Source organism: Helicoverpa zea, chromosome 25 (genome assembly GCF_022581195.2).
Source record: "Helicoverpa zea isolate HzStark_Cry1AcR chromosome 25, ilHelZeax1.1, whole genome shotgun sequence".
NCBI lineage: Eukaryota > Metazoa > Arthropoda > Insecta > Lepidoptera > Noctuidae > Helicoverpa > Helicoverpa zea.
This window is the reverse complement of record NC_061476.1, coordinates 6,059,947-6,074,233: the sequence shown is the minus strand read 5'-3', so window position 1 is coordinate 6,074,233 and position 14,287 is coordinate 6,059,947. Positions and strand designations below refer to the sequence as shown.

Below are 14,287 nucleotides of genomic sequence, written 5' to 3'. Positions count from 1 at the left end.
ACTTGTTCCCGGATAAGAAGTGGCCTCGAAACATATGCATATTATTCTGAAATTAAAGGTATATTACTGCCAAGTTTTATCCACATTAGTCAAAAGGGCTAAGAAAGAGGGCACATGGAGATTTAATAAACAACAAATAAACACACAAAAAACTTTCGCCTTAAAAATATTATTATTATAGCAGTTACATACTTAATAAAATAATATTTTCTTGTTTATTCCTCAGTGGTGAATGTACCGTACTTGAGCAAGTACCAACATTCGAGCCCGCGCCGCAAGGACTCGGGCACCTACAAGATTCAGGCCGTCAACAAGTATGGACAGGATACCGCTGAATTGGAGATTATTGTTACTTGTAAGTATTATTATTAGCTTTGAAGATTTGGCTTTCCATCATCGGCCTAGTCTTTCCCTCACTATTTTGGGATCGACTTATCAGCTTTTCATCATTTGTCCAATTATGTGGGGGTCGGCTTCCAGACTAATCGTATGCAGCTGACTATTAGTGTTTTATATCGATGTTTCATATATGGCTATCTGACCTACTCAACATAGTTACCCGGGTAACCCTTCGTGACTTTCTGGTGTCTCATTACCCGTAACGACTACCAAAATTTTTAAATGACAGGTGACCCATAAAGGAGGTGGCCAAATTTTCATAGAAAAAAAACCCAGAATCGACAGCAATGAAATGGTTACCAATAGATTCTTTATGATAGACCTTTGATGGTGCCAAAAAATCCAGACTGAAATCCATGGGGTATAGGAGCTATTTCATATTATCGCAAAAATAGATTATGTTGAATATATGTTGATTTTAAAGATTATTAACATCAAGGGACATAAAAAAGCAAAGTAAACTAACATTATACAAGCCACTAGTAACAACCCCATAGTTTCAGAGTTGGCCTGGTGATTAAAAGGTCTTGTATTTAACCACTCCAGATACGATTAAGCACCGACCTTACCTACTTCGAGAGGTTTCGCAGTTCCATGCAACCTTCACAACTGGCTATGAAATGTTTTTGGAGAAATTGTCTTTGAAAATCGCGCCATGTGACATTGTCAAATATAACAAATGACTTAGCAATGTAAAACGGTCCAATCACGAGTCTGCATTCAACTTCTAACGAACATCAAACAGTAAAAGTAAACTTTTTTGTGAACTAAAATCTTGATCGAAAAAACGTTATAAAAAGAGAACCCCATGGTTTTTAGATGATTTGAAATACTTTTTAAAATCCACAAATTATACTGAATCCAATCATACATATGAAGTTCCTGTCGACTCTGGGTGTTTTTTTGGCCATCTCCTTTAATGTGCCGAAAGTAAGTCATAAATGTTTTACTGATTTCAAGTAAATTGTTACCGTACTGAAAAGCAATTTATGTCCAAAAAAAAAAACATTTAATTAGTCACAAAATTTTGGATCACTTTATTCATCTTTTAACAATAATTTTAACCGCAAAATCTCGTTACAGCCAAACCCGACAAACCCGAGGGACCGCTAGAAGTGTCAGACATCCACAAAGACGGATGTACCCTCAAATGGAAGCGGCCCAAGGATGATGGTGGTGAACCTATCGAAGCGTACCTGGTTGAGAAGTACGACACGGAGACTGGATCCTGGGTGCCTGTTGGCAAGACCCATGGAAATGTGCCTGAGATGGAGGTAAGGGGTCCTAAGTTATAGGGTATTTAAATTGAAAGTAGCTAACGGCATAACCCTGTGATTTTAATGCCACCTATTCAGGGGCGAATCTAGGAGCGGGAATATTGGGTTCATCCATCCGACATGGTTGACATGGTTTGGTTCACAAAAATTTTATAAATTCAGTACCTTAGAGGGAGGATACATAAGTATTAATTGAGAGAGTACATGATGAAGTACAAGAGAGTACATGAAGTAGAAAAGACAGTACATAAAGGAGAACATAAGTAAATATATAGACACACAAGGGAGTTTATGAGAGGAGTATCTAATGATAAAACAAACCAAAGTATTTGAACTTCACCTATGTTTCCAGAAACAAATCATACATGGACACTTAGAATATTTAAACCTCTATTTTTCTGCCTTTTTTATTATCGATATAGGTAATTTAAACATTTTCTATATTTTCAGGTCGATGGCTTAATTCCTGGCCACGAATACAAGTTCCGCGTGAAGGCGCTGAACAAGGAAGGCGAGTCAGAGCCGCTTGAAACATTCGGATCTATCATCGCTAAGGATCCATTCAGTGAGTTTATATTACTTACTTACGTACTTATTGTACTAGCAAATTACCATGGTTTTTTGAAGGATTACTAATGGAACCAGGATAAAAAAATACTTATGTGTTAGGGCACCAGTGAGTTGCATTTCAATCGTAACTCAAAATTTCTGCTTCTTTCTCAGAGTCTGTCAATCACTAAGGTTCACTTTTGTCAGTTTTAAAATAAAATTGTAGGCTCTAAAATTACCGCTGAAGTTTAATATAAGTAACTTTATTCTCATAAGCATAGAGTATTCATTTACTTGAAAACATCGAAAATATTATAATCATTTATATGAGATTGTTTGTTCTAATTGCGTTGTCAAAACTTACTATTGTCAAAATAAGATTCTCATCCATTTATTTAAACCAACTATTGACACTGAACAATCCTACAACTTCTAACAAAACACCATTTCTTCCCAACAGCAATCCCAGACGCACCCGGTACCCCAGTACCAGATGACTGGTCAGCCAGCCACGTGGACCTCAAGTGGGAGCCTCCTCTATCAGACGGAGGATCTCCCATCATTGGATACATTATTGAGAAGAAGGATAAATACAGCCCCATATGGGAGAAGGCTGTGGAAACACATACGCCTACACCTTCCGGCACTGTCACTGGGTAAGTACACCCAGTTATAGTTACAGTTTTTGTCATTGTCATTGTCAGACCGTTATCTGTCTACCACGTAGGATAGTATAGAAAAAAGATCATGAAAATGAAACCTCCTTATAACAAGCGAACTGCTAAAATATTCATCACAAAGTTAACAAGTGTAAGCTGCGAATTAGCTTAATTTATTATAGCATAAGGGGACATGAAGTAGGAAGCTGTAGTAAAATTTTATTTTCAACACAATTTGTCTCAAATAGCTCCATCACCAACATAAATGTGTATGCTAACACAATATACTGCGCTGTTTTAAAAATATCTCCTAAGTATATTATTACTATCTAGTCGTACCCCGCAGGTCCACCTGCGTCCCGTTGGAACTACTTTCTGCATCTGTATAAAAAGTAGCCTACGTCCTTTCTCACGCTCAACTAACCACAACCTTCCTTCTCCAGCTTAATCGAAGGCAACGAATACCAGTTCCGCGTGATCGCCATCAACAAGGCCGGTCAGAGCAAACCCTCGGAAGCCAGCAAGAACTTCGTGGCTAAACCCAGGTTCTTAGCTCCGAAGATCGACAGGCGTCACCTCAGAGATGTGACTATTTCTGCTGGCTCTACGCTGAAGTTGGAGGCTGCGATTACTGGTGAACCCGCTCCTGCTGTTGAATGGAGGTAAGAAGAAAGGGAGATAGTTAAAATGCTTAAAGATTTCAATAATCTGTCTTTCTGTTGATTTGCGTTCTTGAGATTGGGATTTGACATTACTTGTAGGGTCAATGTCAAAATTTAATCTGTGGTATGGAAAGCAACAGATGGATAAGTTATTGAAATACGGGGTTAGAGATGATCATAAGTGTGGTTTTATGATGGACAGTACTTCGCCTTTACATATTTCTGATCAATATACTGTGGAGTATTTTATTGTAACGTGCCTTTGAATTTTATAAATGGCATGTGTGACTCGAGTGTCTAAAAACTGCTCTCTCTTTTATAAAATGCAAAAATAATATATCCATTTTTTAAGAAGAAGAAAATCTCTTTTAGTTGTACCCTTTTGCAAATAGTTTTTTTTATTTCATCATCACCTTTCCAAAGAATTGACATAATCTACCCTTTTTCCATACTTATAAATAAATGTTATTCCCCAACAGATACCAAAACATGCCTCTCCGACCATCGAAGGCGGTCATGATCGACAGCCCCGAATACTTCACGAAGCTGGTCATCCGACCAGTTCGTCGCGATGACTCGGGAGAATACACTGTGACTGCTGTCAACTCCAGCGGCAAGGATCAAGTCACTATTAATGTGGTGGTCACTGATAAGCCGATGAAGCCTGAAGGACCGCTGCAGGTGAGGTTATAGGGCTTAATGTAAATTTTATAGTAATAGTCATGTAGACTCGTACTTGGGGACACTGTTTTATTAATTGTTTCTTGCTGTTTCACCAGCGCCCCGCGGGAATTTATTAACTGTACCTTGATAAAATTTAGCCTATGTGACCCGGGGATATTGTAACCCCAACATTTAAATATTTTTTTCAAATTAGTCCAATAATTTTAGAATACTGTAGGGATACAAAAAAACTGTTTTGTAGTCTAAACAGAGGCTGACTCCCATAACATCATGTACAGTACATTCAATGTAACTTCGCATCCATAAACATACTGTTCTCATTACATACATATGCCTATGTTATGTGCAGGCCAGTTTTACATTTAACAGGGTTTCCTAAATTAACTACTTACCGCACCTGGATAAAAAAAAATTATTCTGATGTGTAAGCTGAGCTATGTTACTGCAAAGTATTATAAAACGCGTATTTGTTGAGCGCTAAAACGTAATAAACACACACATATTATATTGTAATGTTATATTGTAGATCTCCGACGTCCACAAGGAAGGCGCAACCCTCAAGTGGAAGAGGCCGAAGGACGACGGCGGCGCCCCCATCGAGTACTACCAGATCGACAAGCTGGATACTGAGACCGGATGCTGGGTGCCTTGTGCCCGCTCCGATGAGCCTAGTAAGTATACTTACATAAGTTGTTCATACTACGTAGCTTACTTATAAGCCCTTTGTAATATCTAAGAGAATTATGTACATTTGGTTATTATGGAATTTGGCCCTGCCGCATTCAGTTCTTATAAGGCAAAAGTATGGATGTGAAAAACACGTTATGATTATACTGAACAATGCTTGCACATCAATATAACAAAATAAGGTTTTTTATTAACTTAGCGGTAAATCATATACAGATTTTACGATTTAAAGTACTGTTAATTGGCCATTTATAGGGAGCCATTTAACTCCCGTTCTGCTCTACAGGTATCATAATCGCGCTTACTACCAGTATGCTTGTTTGTCACATAAACTGAAAACATATTTTCCTTTCATTCACACTTATCGTTTCTTAAATCACCAACTCACTGCTTATTTCACTATCTCAACAGAATGTGACGTGACCGGGCTGACTCCTGGCAAGGAGTACAAGTTCCGCGTGTCGGCCGTGAACTCGGAAGGCGAGTCGGAACCCCTCACTTCTGAGGAGTCCATCGTCGCCAAGAATCCCTTCGACGAGCCTGGTAAGTTAAGAGATTTTGAGTTTTTTTTTTTCAATATTGAATAGTCTATTTCGACGAACAAGATAAACATCTAAATATTGAAAACAGCTGTTAATGAGAAATTAGGAAGGAAAACATTTTATTTGAGACTTCTGTCTCTATTGACGTTGGACAACAATAGGTACTTAGGTTTCTCGAAAATATTAAAAAGTTATCTTTTAATAAACCGACTCCTTAATCGACTGTTGGCCTTATATTGTTATCGACAAAGTTTCAGTTAGTTATGTGATGGTTAATGCTATCTGCCAGATAAAGGCTGCTTATAACTTTTGACATATTGCTATCCACCACCTATGAAACCAAAGTAATAGTTTATCAGTCAGACGAGTTCCTGATAGATTATCAGTAACCAGTGCACTTGGGTAAGAACATAACTTTAATATCATCATCCTCTTCTCACCACCAGGTGCACCAGGCACACCCTCAGTCACCGACTGGGACAAGGACCACGTGGACCTCAAGTGGACTCCACCCAGGGAAGACGGAGGCGCCCCCATCGAGGGTTACATCGTGGAGAAGAAGGACAAGTTCGGCAACTGGGAGAAGGCCCTGGAAGTGCCCGCGGATAAGACCACGTGTACTGTGCCCGATCTTATTGAGGGACAGACTTATGAGTTCAGGTTAGTAGAGTCATAGATAGACAAAAATATGTACCTGATAAACATTGCTATACAAAAAACCCAAGATGCACACTCAACGTCTCAAAAACGTCCTCACCAAATGAGCGCGCAACATTCAGAATTGTGCGCTCATTTTCTTTGTCCTGGCCAACCACTTCGGTCGTAAAATTTTATTGCATTAACTACAGTGCGTTGTAATAACGACTTTAAACGATTCGCGTAAAGTTGAACTTGCAATAAAGTACTTATAGAAAGAGACAGAATTAGTGTTCGGGGACACTTGAGCGTAACTTTAATTCGAGACTGTGCATCTTCGGTTTTTGTATATCAATGCTTATAAATAACCGTTTTTGGCAAACTTGAATACTTATTTACTGCTTTCTCCTTTTGTGGGTGGAACGGAGAAAAGAGAACGGAGAACGGAGGAAGAATTTCGTAGCAGAGCGGATGATATTTTGGGATATATTGCATAAGTCGTCAAATACAGCAAAGTTGTCTACTTGTGGATGATATCGTATTTGCAGAGCGATTATAAATTTAGAAACATGTAATTTATTTATTTTTGATTTGATCCTTTTTCGCATTCCGCTACAGGTAAAACAATTATTACGTCTATAAGACTATATAAAGACCTTACCAAACGACTATCAACACTCTCAGTTGTTAATAAAATCGAAAATGGTGATCCTTTTGATACCTATTTAATTCCAGATCTCTATGAAAATCACTTAAAACAAAGAAACACTCTTCTTCTTCTCACATCTCCAATTTGTTTGTACAGAGTCCGTGCAGTGAACAAGGCAGGCCCGGGCGAGCCCAGCGACAGCACTCACCCGATAGTGGCCAAGCCGCGCAACCTGGCGCCCAAGATCGACAGGACCAACCTTATCGATATCAAGATCAAGGTCGGACAGAAGTTCGGATTCGACGTCAAGGTCAGTTAGTTGCATTATTTTGTACTAAATAGGTTGGGTTCTTGCAGGGGCTGTTCGAAATAGTTACCTTGGCCTTGGTACTTAAAAGGTTCCAAAAGGAACAAAGATGGGTATTGGTTAGTAGAAGTCTGACATTCCCTACTACTGCTGTAAAAAAGATGGAAGCGATTTGAAAGTAAATGGTTGTATATACATTTGAAAGTAGATGCTCACACATAATAATCGAGAAGAAATAGTTCAAAGATTTGTTTAAGAGAGAAAATGTAAATTATACAGACTTCTCAACGACGCAGAAATTTAGTTTTGGCGTCATCTTTGTTTAAAAATCTAGACTATTGTACAGTTTATCACAATAGAGAAGTTTTGATAAGAATATAACTTTAATCTTAATTCATCACTAATTTAAAAAAAATCTGTCCACGCTTCCAAGGAAAGCCACACCGGTAAGACACACAACCCCCCCCTCCCCCTCCCCCCAACCACACAAAATTCTAACTCCACCTTTTTTCACAGGTATCTGGAGAACCAATGCCCGAAACGAAATGGTTCCTCGCCAAGAAGGAAGTTAAATCCAGCGGCGATGTCAAAGTGCAGCATTCTGACTACAATACTAAGATTAACTGCAAGTCGGCTAAGCGTGGTGATAGTGGAAGGTACACTATTACTGCTGAGAACTCGAATGGCAAAGATGTGGCTGAAGTTGAAGTTATTGTGCTCGATGTACCGAGCCCGCCGGGAGGACCTCTTAAGGTAATTTGTTTGTTATTATTATTATATAAGTTGGTTACTTTATTGTAGAGCTGTGTCAAATATAGTGTAAATGAGGGTTTAGTAAAAACAATATTTAACATAAAAAAGTCGGATAATTTTCTTCTCTGGGATTTGTGTCTTTGAATTGAGAATTAACTCTTATTTCATTGGAATTCTTATTTCATGTTCAATATGGCCGATTTTGAGCTATCATATCAATTTAAAGGATGATGTAATGATTAGCTGTTCATTACATAAGATGGTACCTTTTAAACCACTGTCATGTTAACTCAAAGTAATGAAATAAATAATTATCACACAGACATATTACAAATACCATATACCCAAATCCTATTCACTAGGAAGAAAGATAACAGAGAAGACAGAAAAAGCGTTTTATATCATGATTTAAGTATAGGACAATATTTAAATAAAAATATATATAACACTAATCCCCCTTCCTTCTTCAGGTATCAGACGTACACGCGAACGGCGCGAAACTCTCCTGGAACCCGCCCTCAGATGACGGTGGACAGCCCATTGAGAAGTACGTGGTGGAACGCATGGACGAGGCCACGGGCAGATGGGTGACTGCTGGAGAAACTGACGGACCGAAGACCAGTCTTGCTGTTGAAGGATTGACTCCAGGACATAAGTACAAGTTTAGAGTCAGGGCTGTTAACAGGTCAGTTGAATATATGCATTTTTATAATTTCCATTTCTATGTATTTAATGTTTTTACGTTTTTCCTTGGTAAATAATGTAAATGGAAACAGAGCTAAATGACCCCAACAGAAAAGTGGTATGATGTGAATGTTGCGTAGAATCGTACTCGAAGTCAACTTTAATTGTTTGGTTATTACCCTGAAATTAGACTTTATGTAATTTATCTAATGTAAATAAATATTAAATGAGTAATAATTATTGTATGCCCAAACGGGCTGATTGTTGTACTGTGTATTATAATACATACCACCTTTTACCTACTCAATCAACACAATAAAGATTACTTTTCTTAAAAAAAATACTAAAGTACTTCTTTTTCTCTTTACAGACAAGGCAAATCCGAGCCTCTCACCACTCCTCACGCGACCGAAGCCAAGAATCCGTTCGACGTCGCCGGCAAACCCGGTACACCCAAAATCAAGGACTTCGACAGAGACTTTGTCGAACTCGAATGGACCAGACCCCAGACCGACGGCGGAGCCCCCATCACGGGCTACGTCATCGAAAAGAAGGACCGCTTCGCCCCCGACTGGGAAGAATGTGCCCAGATCGAGGGTGATGTCACTACTGGTAAGGTCCCAGACCTTATCGAAGGTAACACCTACGAGTTCCGTGTCCGAGCCGTCAACAAGGCCGGAAAGGGAGAACCCAGTGATGGAACTGCACCACATCTTGCAAGACCCAAGAACTTGCCTCCTAAAATTGATAGGAACTTCATGTTCGATATCAAGATCAAGGTCGGACAGAACTTCGATCTTGACGTGCCAGTCGCTGGTGAACCCACACCTACAAAGGAATGGTTCAATGGTGATAACCTTATCATGAACTCTGACAGAGTCAAGGTCATCAATGACACACACAGCACTAAGATTCGTGTCATTGATGGTAAGAGGGCTGATTCTGGCACTTATACTCTTAAGGCTAGGAACATTAACGGTACTGACTCAGCTACTGTAAAGATCACAGTCATGGATGTGCCCACACCACCTGAAGGTCCACTCCGTGCTGATGACATTACCAGGTCTGGCTGCACTCTTCGCTGGAGGCCGCCCAAGGACGATGGCGGTGCTGAAATTACCCACTACGTCGTCGAAAAGATGGACCAAGAAAACATGCGCTGGATCCCAGCCGGTGAGGTCCAGTCCTGCAGCATCAGGATCGACCACCTCATCGAAGGTCACGACTACAACTTCCGTGTCCGCGCTGTTAACAAACTTGGTGAATCACAGCCCCTCGTTGGACACGAGCCAATCACTGCTAAGGACCCCTACGGTACACCAGACAAACCTGGCACCCCAGTCGTCAAGGACTGGGACAAGGACCACATGGACCTCGAATGGGTCCCGCCGAAGAAGGATGGCGGATCACCCATTACCGGCTACATCGTCGAGGCTAAGAAGAAGTACGGACCATGGGAAGTCGCCGCAACTGTGCCAGGAAACCAAACTACCGCCACTGTGCCTAACCTTCAAGAAGGTGAGGAGTACGAGTTCAGGATCATTGCCGTCAACAAGGCTGGTAATGGAGAACCCAGCGATGCCTCCACACCACAAGTGGCTAAGGCCAGGTTCTGTGCACCACACTTCGACAAAATGCTCTTGGCAGACAAGACTGTCAAGGCTGGCCAGAGGATCCAGTACGAGATCCCGATAGAAGCGTCGCCTAAACCAACAGTAGAATGGCACATCAACGGCAAGCTGGTCCATCCTACTGACAGGATTGACGTCCAAATTCTACACAACAGGGTCATTCTAGACATTCCATTCTCCGTCCGCGCTGATGGAGGCGTTTACAAACTGACCTTGAAGAATGACCTTGGCGTCTGCTCTGCTGCAGCTCAAGTCACCGTCCTCGACAGACCTTCGAGGCCTGAGAAACCTTTGGTCGTTTCTGACGTTACAAAGGAATCATGCTCGCTTACATGGAAGGTGCCTTTGGACGATGGTGGATCACCGATCCTCCACTACGTCATTGAGAAGATGGATCTGTCTCGTGGTACCTGGTCTGATGCTGGTATGAGCACCTTCCTGTCACACCAAGTTACCAGGTTAATTCACATGAAGGAATACTTGTTTAGAGTTAGCGCTGTGAACGCTATTGGTCAGTCCGAACCTTTGGAGTTAGACCGCGCTATTGTGGCTAAGAATGAGTTCGATGAGCCTTCCGCTCCTGGCAAGCCTAAAGCTACTGACTGGAGCAAGAGCCACGTCGACCTTGAATGGGAGAAGCCCAAGTCTGATGGTGGAGCACCTATCACTGGCTACATCATTCAGAAGAAGGAGAAGGGCAGCCCCTACTGGGTGAATGCTGTCCATGTACCACCTGGCCAGACTAAGGCTACCGTACCTGATCTTACTGAAGGCCAAGACTATGAGTTCCGCGTCATCGCCGTGAACCAGGCTGGACAATCAGAGCCTAGCGAACCCTCAGACATCATCACTGCCAAGGACAGATTCGTGGCTCCTAAGATCCTTACACCACTAAGAGAGATCCGCATCAAGGCTGGACTTATCTTCCACATGGATGTCGACTTCATTGGAGAGCCTACTCCTGAGGTCACATGGACTTGTGACGGCAAACCAGTGGTTGCCAACGAGAGGACAACAGTCACTATTGTTGGACACCATACTATTGTTCATACTGTGAACTGCAAGCGATCAGACGCTGGCAAGTACACCTTGAAACTGAAGAACGATTCTGGCACTGACGAAGGCAGCTTCGAAGTCATCGTACTCGATGTACCCGGAGCACCACAGCCGCCGTTCGTATACGAAGAGATTACGGCACAATCCGTCACGTTGTCATGGAAACCACCCAAAGACAATGGCGGCAGCGAACTTACTGCTTACGTCATTGAGAAGCGTGACCTCACCCACGGCGGTGGATGGGTACCCGCTGTTACCTACATCAACCCGAAATTCAACCATGCTACTGTACCTCGTTTGTCAGAAGGCACGAAGTACGAGTTCAGAGTGTTCGCTGAAAACTTGCAAGGTCGCTCTGAACCTCTGGTCACAGACAAGGCTATCATTGCCAAGAACCAGTACACAGTGCCCGGCAAGCCTGGCAAGCCAGAACTCGTGTCTGCAGACAAGGACCACATCAACATTAGATGGTCTTCACCTATCTCCAACGGAGGATCCAATATCATTGGTTACGACGTTGAGAGGATGGACAAGGCTACTGGCCGCTGGATTAAGATGAACAAGGAACCAGTGAGACTGAACGAATACAATGATGAGAGGGTACAGGAAGGTCACTCCTACGAGTACAGAGTCTCGGCAGTCAACGCCGCCGGACCTGGACAACCTTCCGACGAGTCCAACGTCTTCATCGCCAAACCTATGAAGGAAAGCCCGAAACTGAGGTTAGACCACCTCATCGGCAGGAAGATCAAGGTCCGCGCAGGCGAACCTATCAATATCAACATTCCAATCAGCGGTGCTCCCACACCCACCATCTCCTGGACCAAGGGATCAGTTCCTCTGCTGCATTCCCACAGGATTACAGCAGAAACCAAGCCTGATGAAACTAAGCTCAGCATTGAGAAGTCCGTTCGCGATGATGCTGGTAAATACACCATCACAGCAACTAACGCACATGGCAAAGACTCTGCTGACATTGAAGTCATCGTTGTTGACAAACCAGGAGTGCCTAAAGGACCTCTGCTATGCCAGCCCGTCACTCATGATGCTGTCAGCCTATCATGGCAACCACCTACTGACGACGGTGGCAGTGAAATCACTGGCTACGTTGTCGAAGTCGCTGAGTTCGGAGTCAACGACTGGCGTACAGTCGCTGGCTTCTGTCCCAAGTGCTCGTTCACTGTGAAGAACTTGACAGAAGGCAAGAAATACGTGTTCAGGGTACGCGCTGAGAACCTATACGGCGTCTCCGATCCGTTGGAGAGCAAGCCTATCCTCGCCAAGTCGCCGTTCGACCCACCAGATGCACCAGAAACACCCAAGATTACTGGATACAGCTCCAACAGTTGTTCCCTCGAATGGGAGCCACCGAAGGACTGTGGAGGCAAACCAGTCACTGGATACTATGTTGAGAAGAGAGAACGGGGAGGTGACTGGGTCAGGGTTAACAACTACCCTACACCTAACACTTGCTACACAGTGCCCGACTTACGAGAGGGTAACCGTTATGAGTTCCGTGTCATTGCTGTTAATGAGGCCGGACCCGGCAAACCTAGCAAGCCGACCGAACCTATCACGGCGCAGACACAGCGTCTTAAGCCAAGCCCGCCAGAAGCACCTAAACCTGACAGAGTTACCAAAGATTCCGTCACGTTGTCTTGGAGGCCGCCGAAGAGCGATGGTGGAGCCAAGATCAAGGGCTACATCGTACAACAGAAAGGCAAGGGAGACAAAGACTGGAAGGACGTTAACGACGTTCCTGTTCCCAACCTTATACATACTGTACCTAACCTTAAGGAAGGAGCTGAATACCAGTTCAGGGTTATCGCCGTCAACGAAGTTGGCCGATCAGACCCGAGCAAGCCGACCAGCGACATCACCATCGCTGAACAGCCCAACAAACCATGCATGGACCTCGGAGGAGTCAGGGACATTACTGTGCGTGCTGGAGAAGACTTCTCCATTCACGTGCCATACACTGGCTTCCCACAACCCACTGCTCAATGGTTCGCCGACGACAACCTGCTTGACGTCGACGGAGACTCTAGAATATTCCAGAAGATCACACCAGAGTCCGCGTCTCTTGTCGTCAAGAATGCGAAGAGGTCAGACGGTGGACAATACCGTCTGCAACTGCGCAACCCGTCAGGATACGACACTGCTACCGTCAATGTACGTGTACTCGACAGGCCTGGAAAACCAGAGAACCTGCGGGCTGATGAATTCGAGGGTGAAGCTCTCACCTTATACTGGAACCCACCCAAGGACAACGGAGGCGGTGAAATCACCAACTACGTCGTCGAGAAACGCGAAGGCAGAACCGCCAACTGGACCAAGGTGTCTGGCTACGTTACCACTCCGTTCTTACGCGTGAAGAACTTGACCGTTGGAAGGGACTACGAATTCAGGGTTATGGCTGAGAACCAGTACGGTCAATCTGACCCAGCTCAGACCACAGAGCCGATTAAGGCTAGACATCCATTCGACCCGCCGGGTGCTCCCGGAGCGCCTCGCTCTGTGGAGACTACGGAGTCTTCTATCACCATTACCTGGACCAAGCCCCGTCACGACGGTGGATCACCTATTACTGGCTACATCGTCGAAAAGCGACTCATTACTGAAGACAAATGGACGAAGGCATCTCACGCACACATTCCTGATACAACTTACAAGGTCACTGGTCTGATTGAGAACCATGAGTATGAGTTCCGTGTGTCTGCGGTTAACGCTGCTGGCCAGGGACCTTACTCTGCAAGCTCTGATGCCATCAGGGCCTGTGCACCACCCAACTCGCCGAAGATCACCAGTGATCTCAGCCTCAGGGATATTACTGTTATTGCTGGAGAGGAGATCAAGATTACTGTGCCTTTCACTGGCAACCCGAGGCCGAAGGTGAGTTTCTTCATTTGAATGTATTTTATTTTCCGTGAAAATAGAAGTAACTACTTCTTTCTAGTTTAGGTTTCGTATTTCCAATCTCATAAAATATCTTTTTTTTTTTTTTCAAATCTCGTCGCATATGATTTTTACTATTATTTATTTCTATTTATGTATCATATATTCTACAAGCGACCCGCTGCGGCTTCGCACGGGATAACAGTATTCCCCTACT

The 14,287-nt window shown here is 43.3% G+C and overlaps 1 protein-coding gene across 31 annotated transcripts in view; it reads left to right on the top strand.

Annotated features, from left to right (window-relative positions):
- Positions 1-14,287, top strand: part of LOC124642823 (twitchin) — a 130,986-nt gene that overhangs the window by 84,139 nt on the left and 32,560 nt on the right. For all 31 annotated transcript variants that reach the window (XM_047181524.1, XM_047181525.1, XM_047181518.1 and 28 more), the window contains 13 exons: positions 227-355; positions 1,483-1,673; positions 2,127-2,241; positions 2,686-2,881; positions 3,328-3,546; positions 4,026-4,227; positions 4,757-4,901; positions 5,329-5,460; positions 5,906-6,119; positions 6,901-7,054; positions 7,568-7,804; positions 8,275-8,489; positions 8,859-14,067. In XM_047181524.1, coding sequence (XP_047037480.1) covers positions 227-355; positions 1,483-1,673; positions 2,127-2,241; positions 2,686-2,881; positions 3,328-3,546; positions 4,026-4,227; positions 4,757-4,901; positions 5,329-5,460; positions 5,906-6,119; positions 6,901-7,054; positions 7,568-7,804; positions 8,275-8,489; positions 8,859-14,067 — 7,358 coding nt within the window. The remainder of the gene's footprint in view (positions 1-226; positions 356-1,482; positions 1,674-2,126; positions 2,242-2,685; positions 2,882-3,327; positions 3,547-4,025; positions 4,228-4,756; positions 4,902-5,328; positions 5,461-5,905; positions 6,120-6,900; positions 7,055-7,567; positions 7,805-8,274; positions 8,490-8,858; positions 14,068-14,287) is intronic.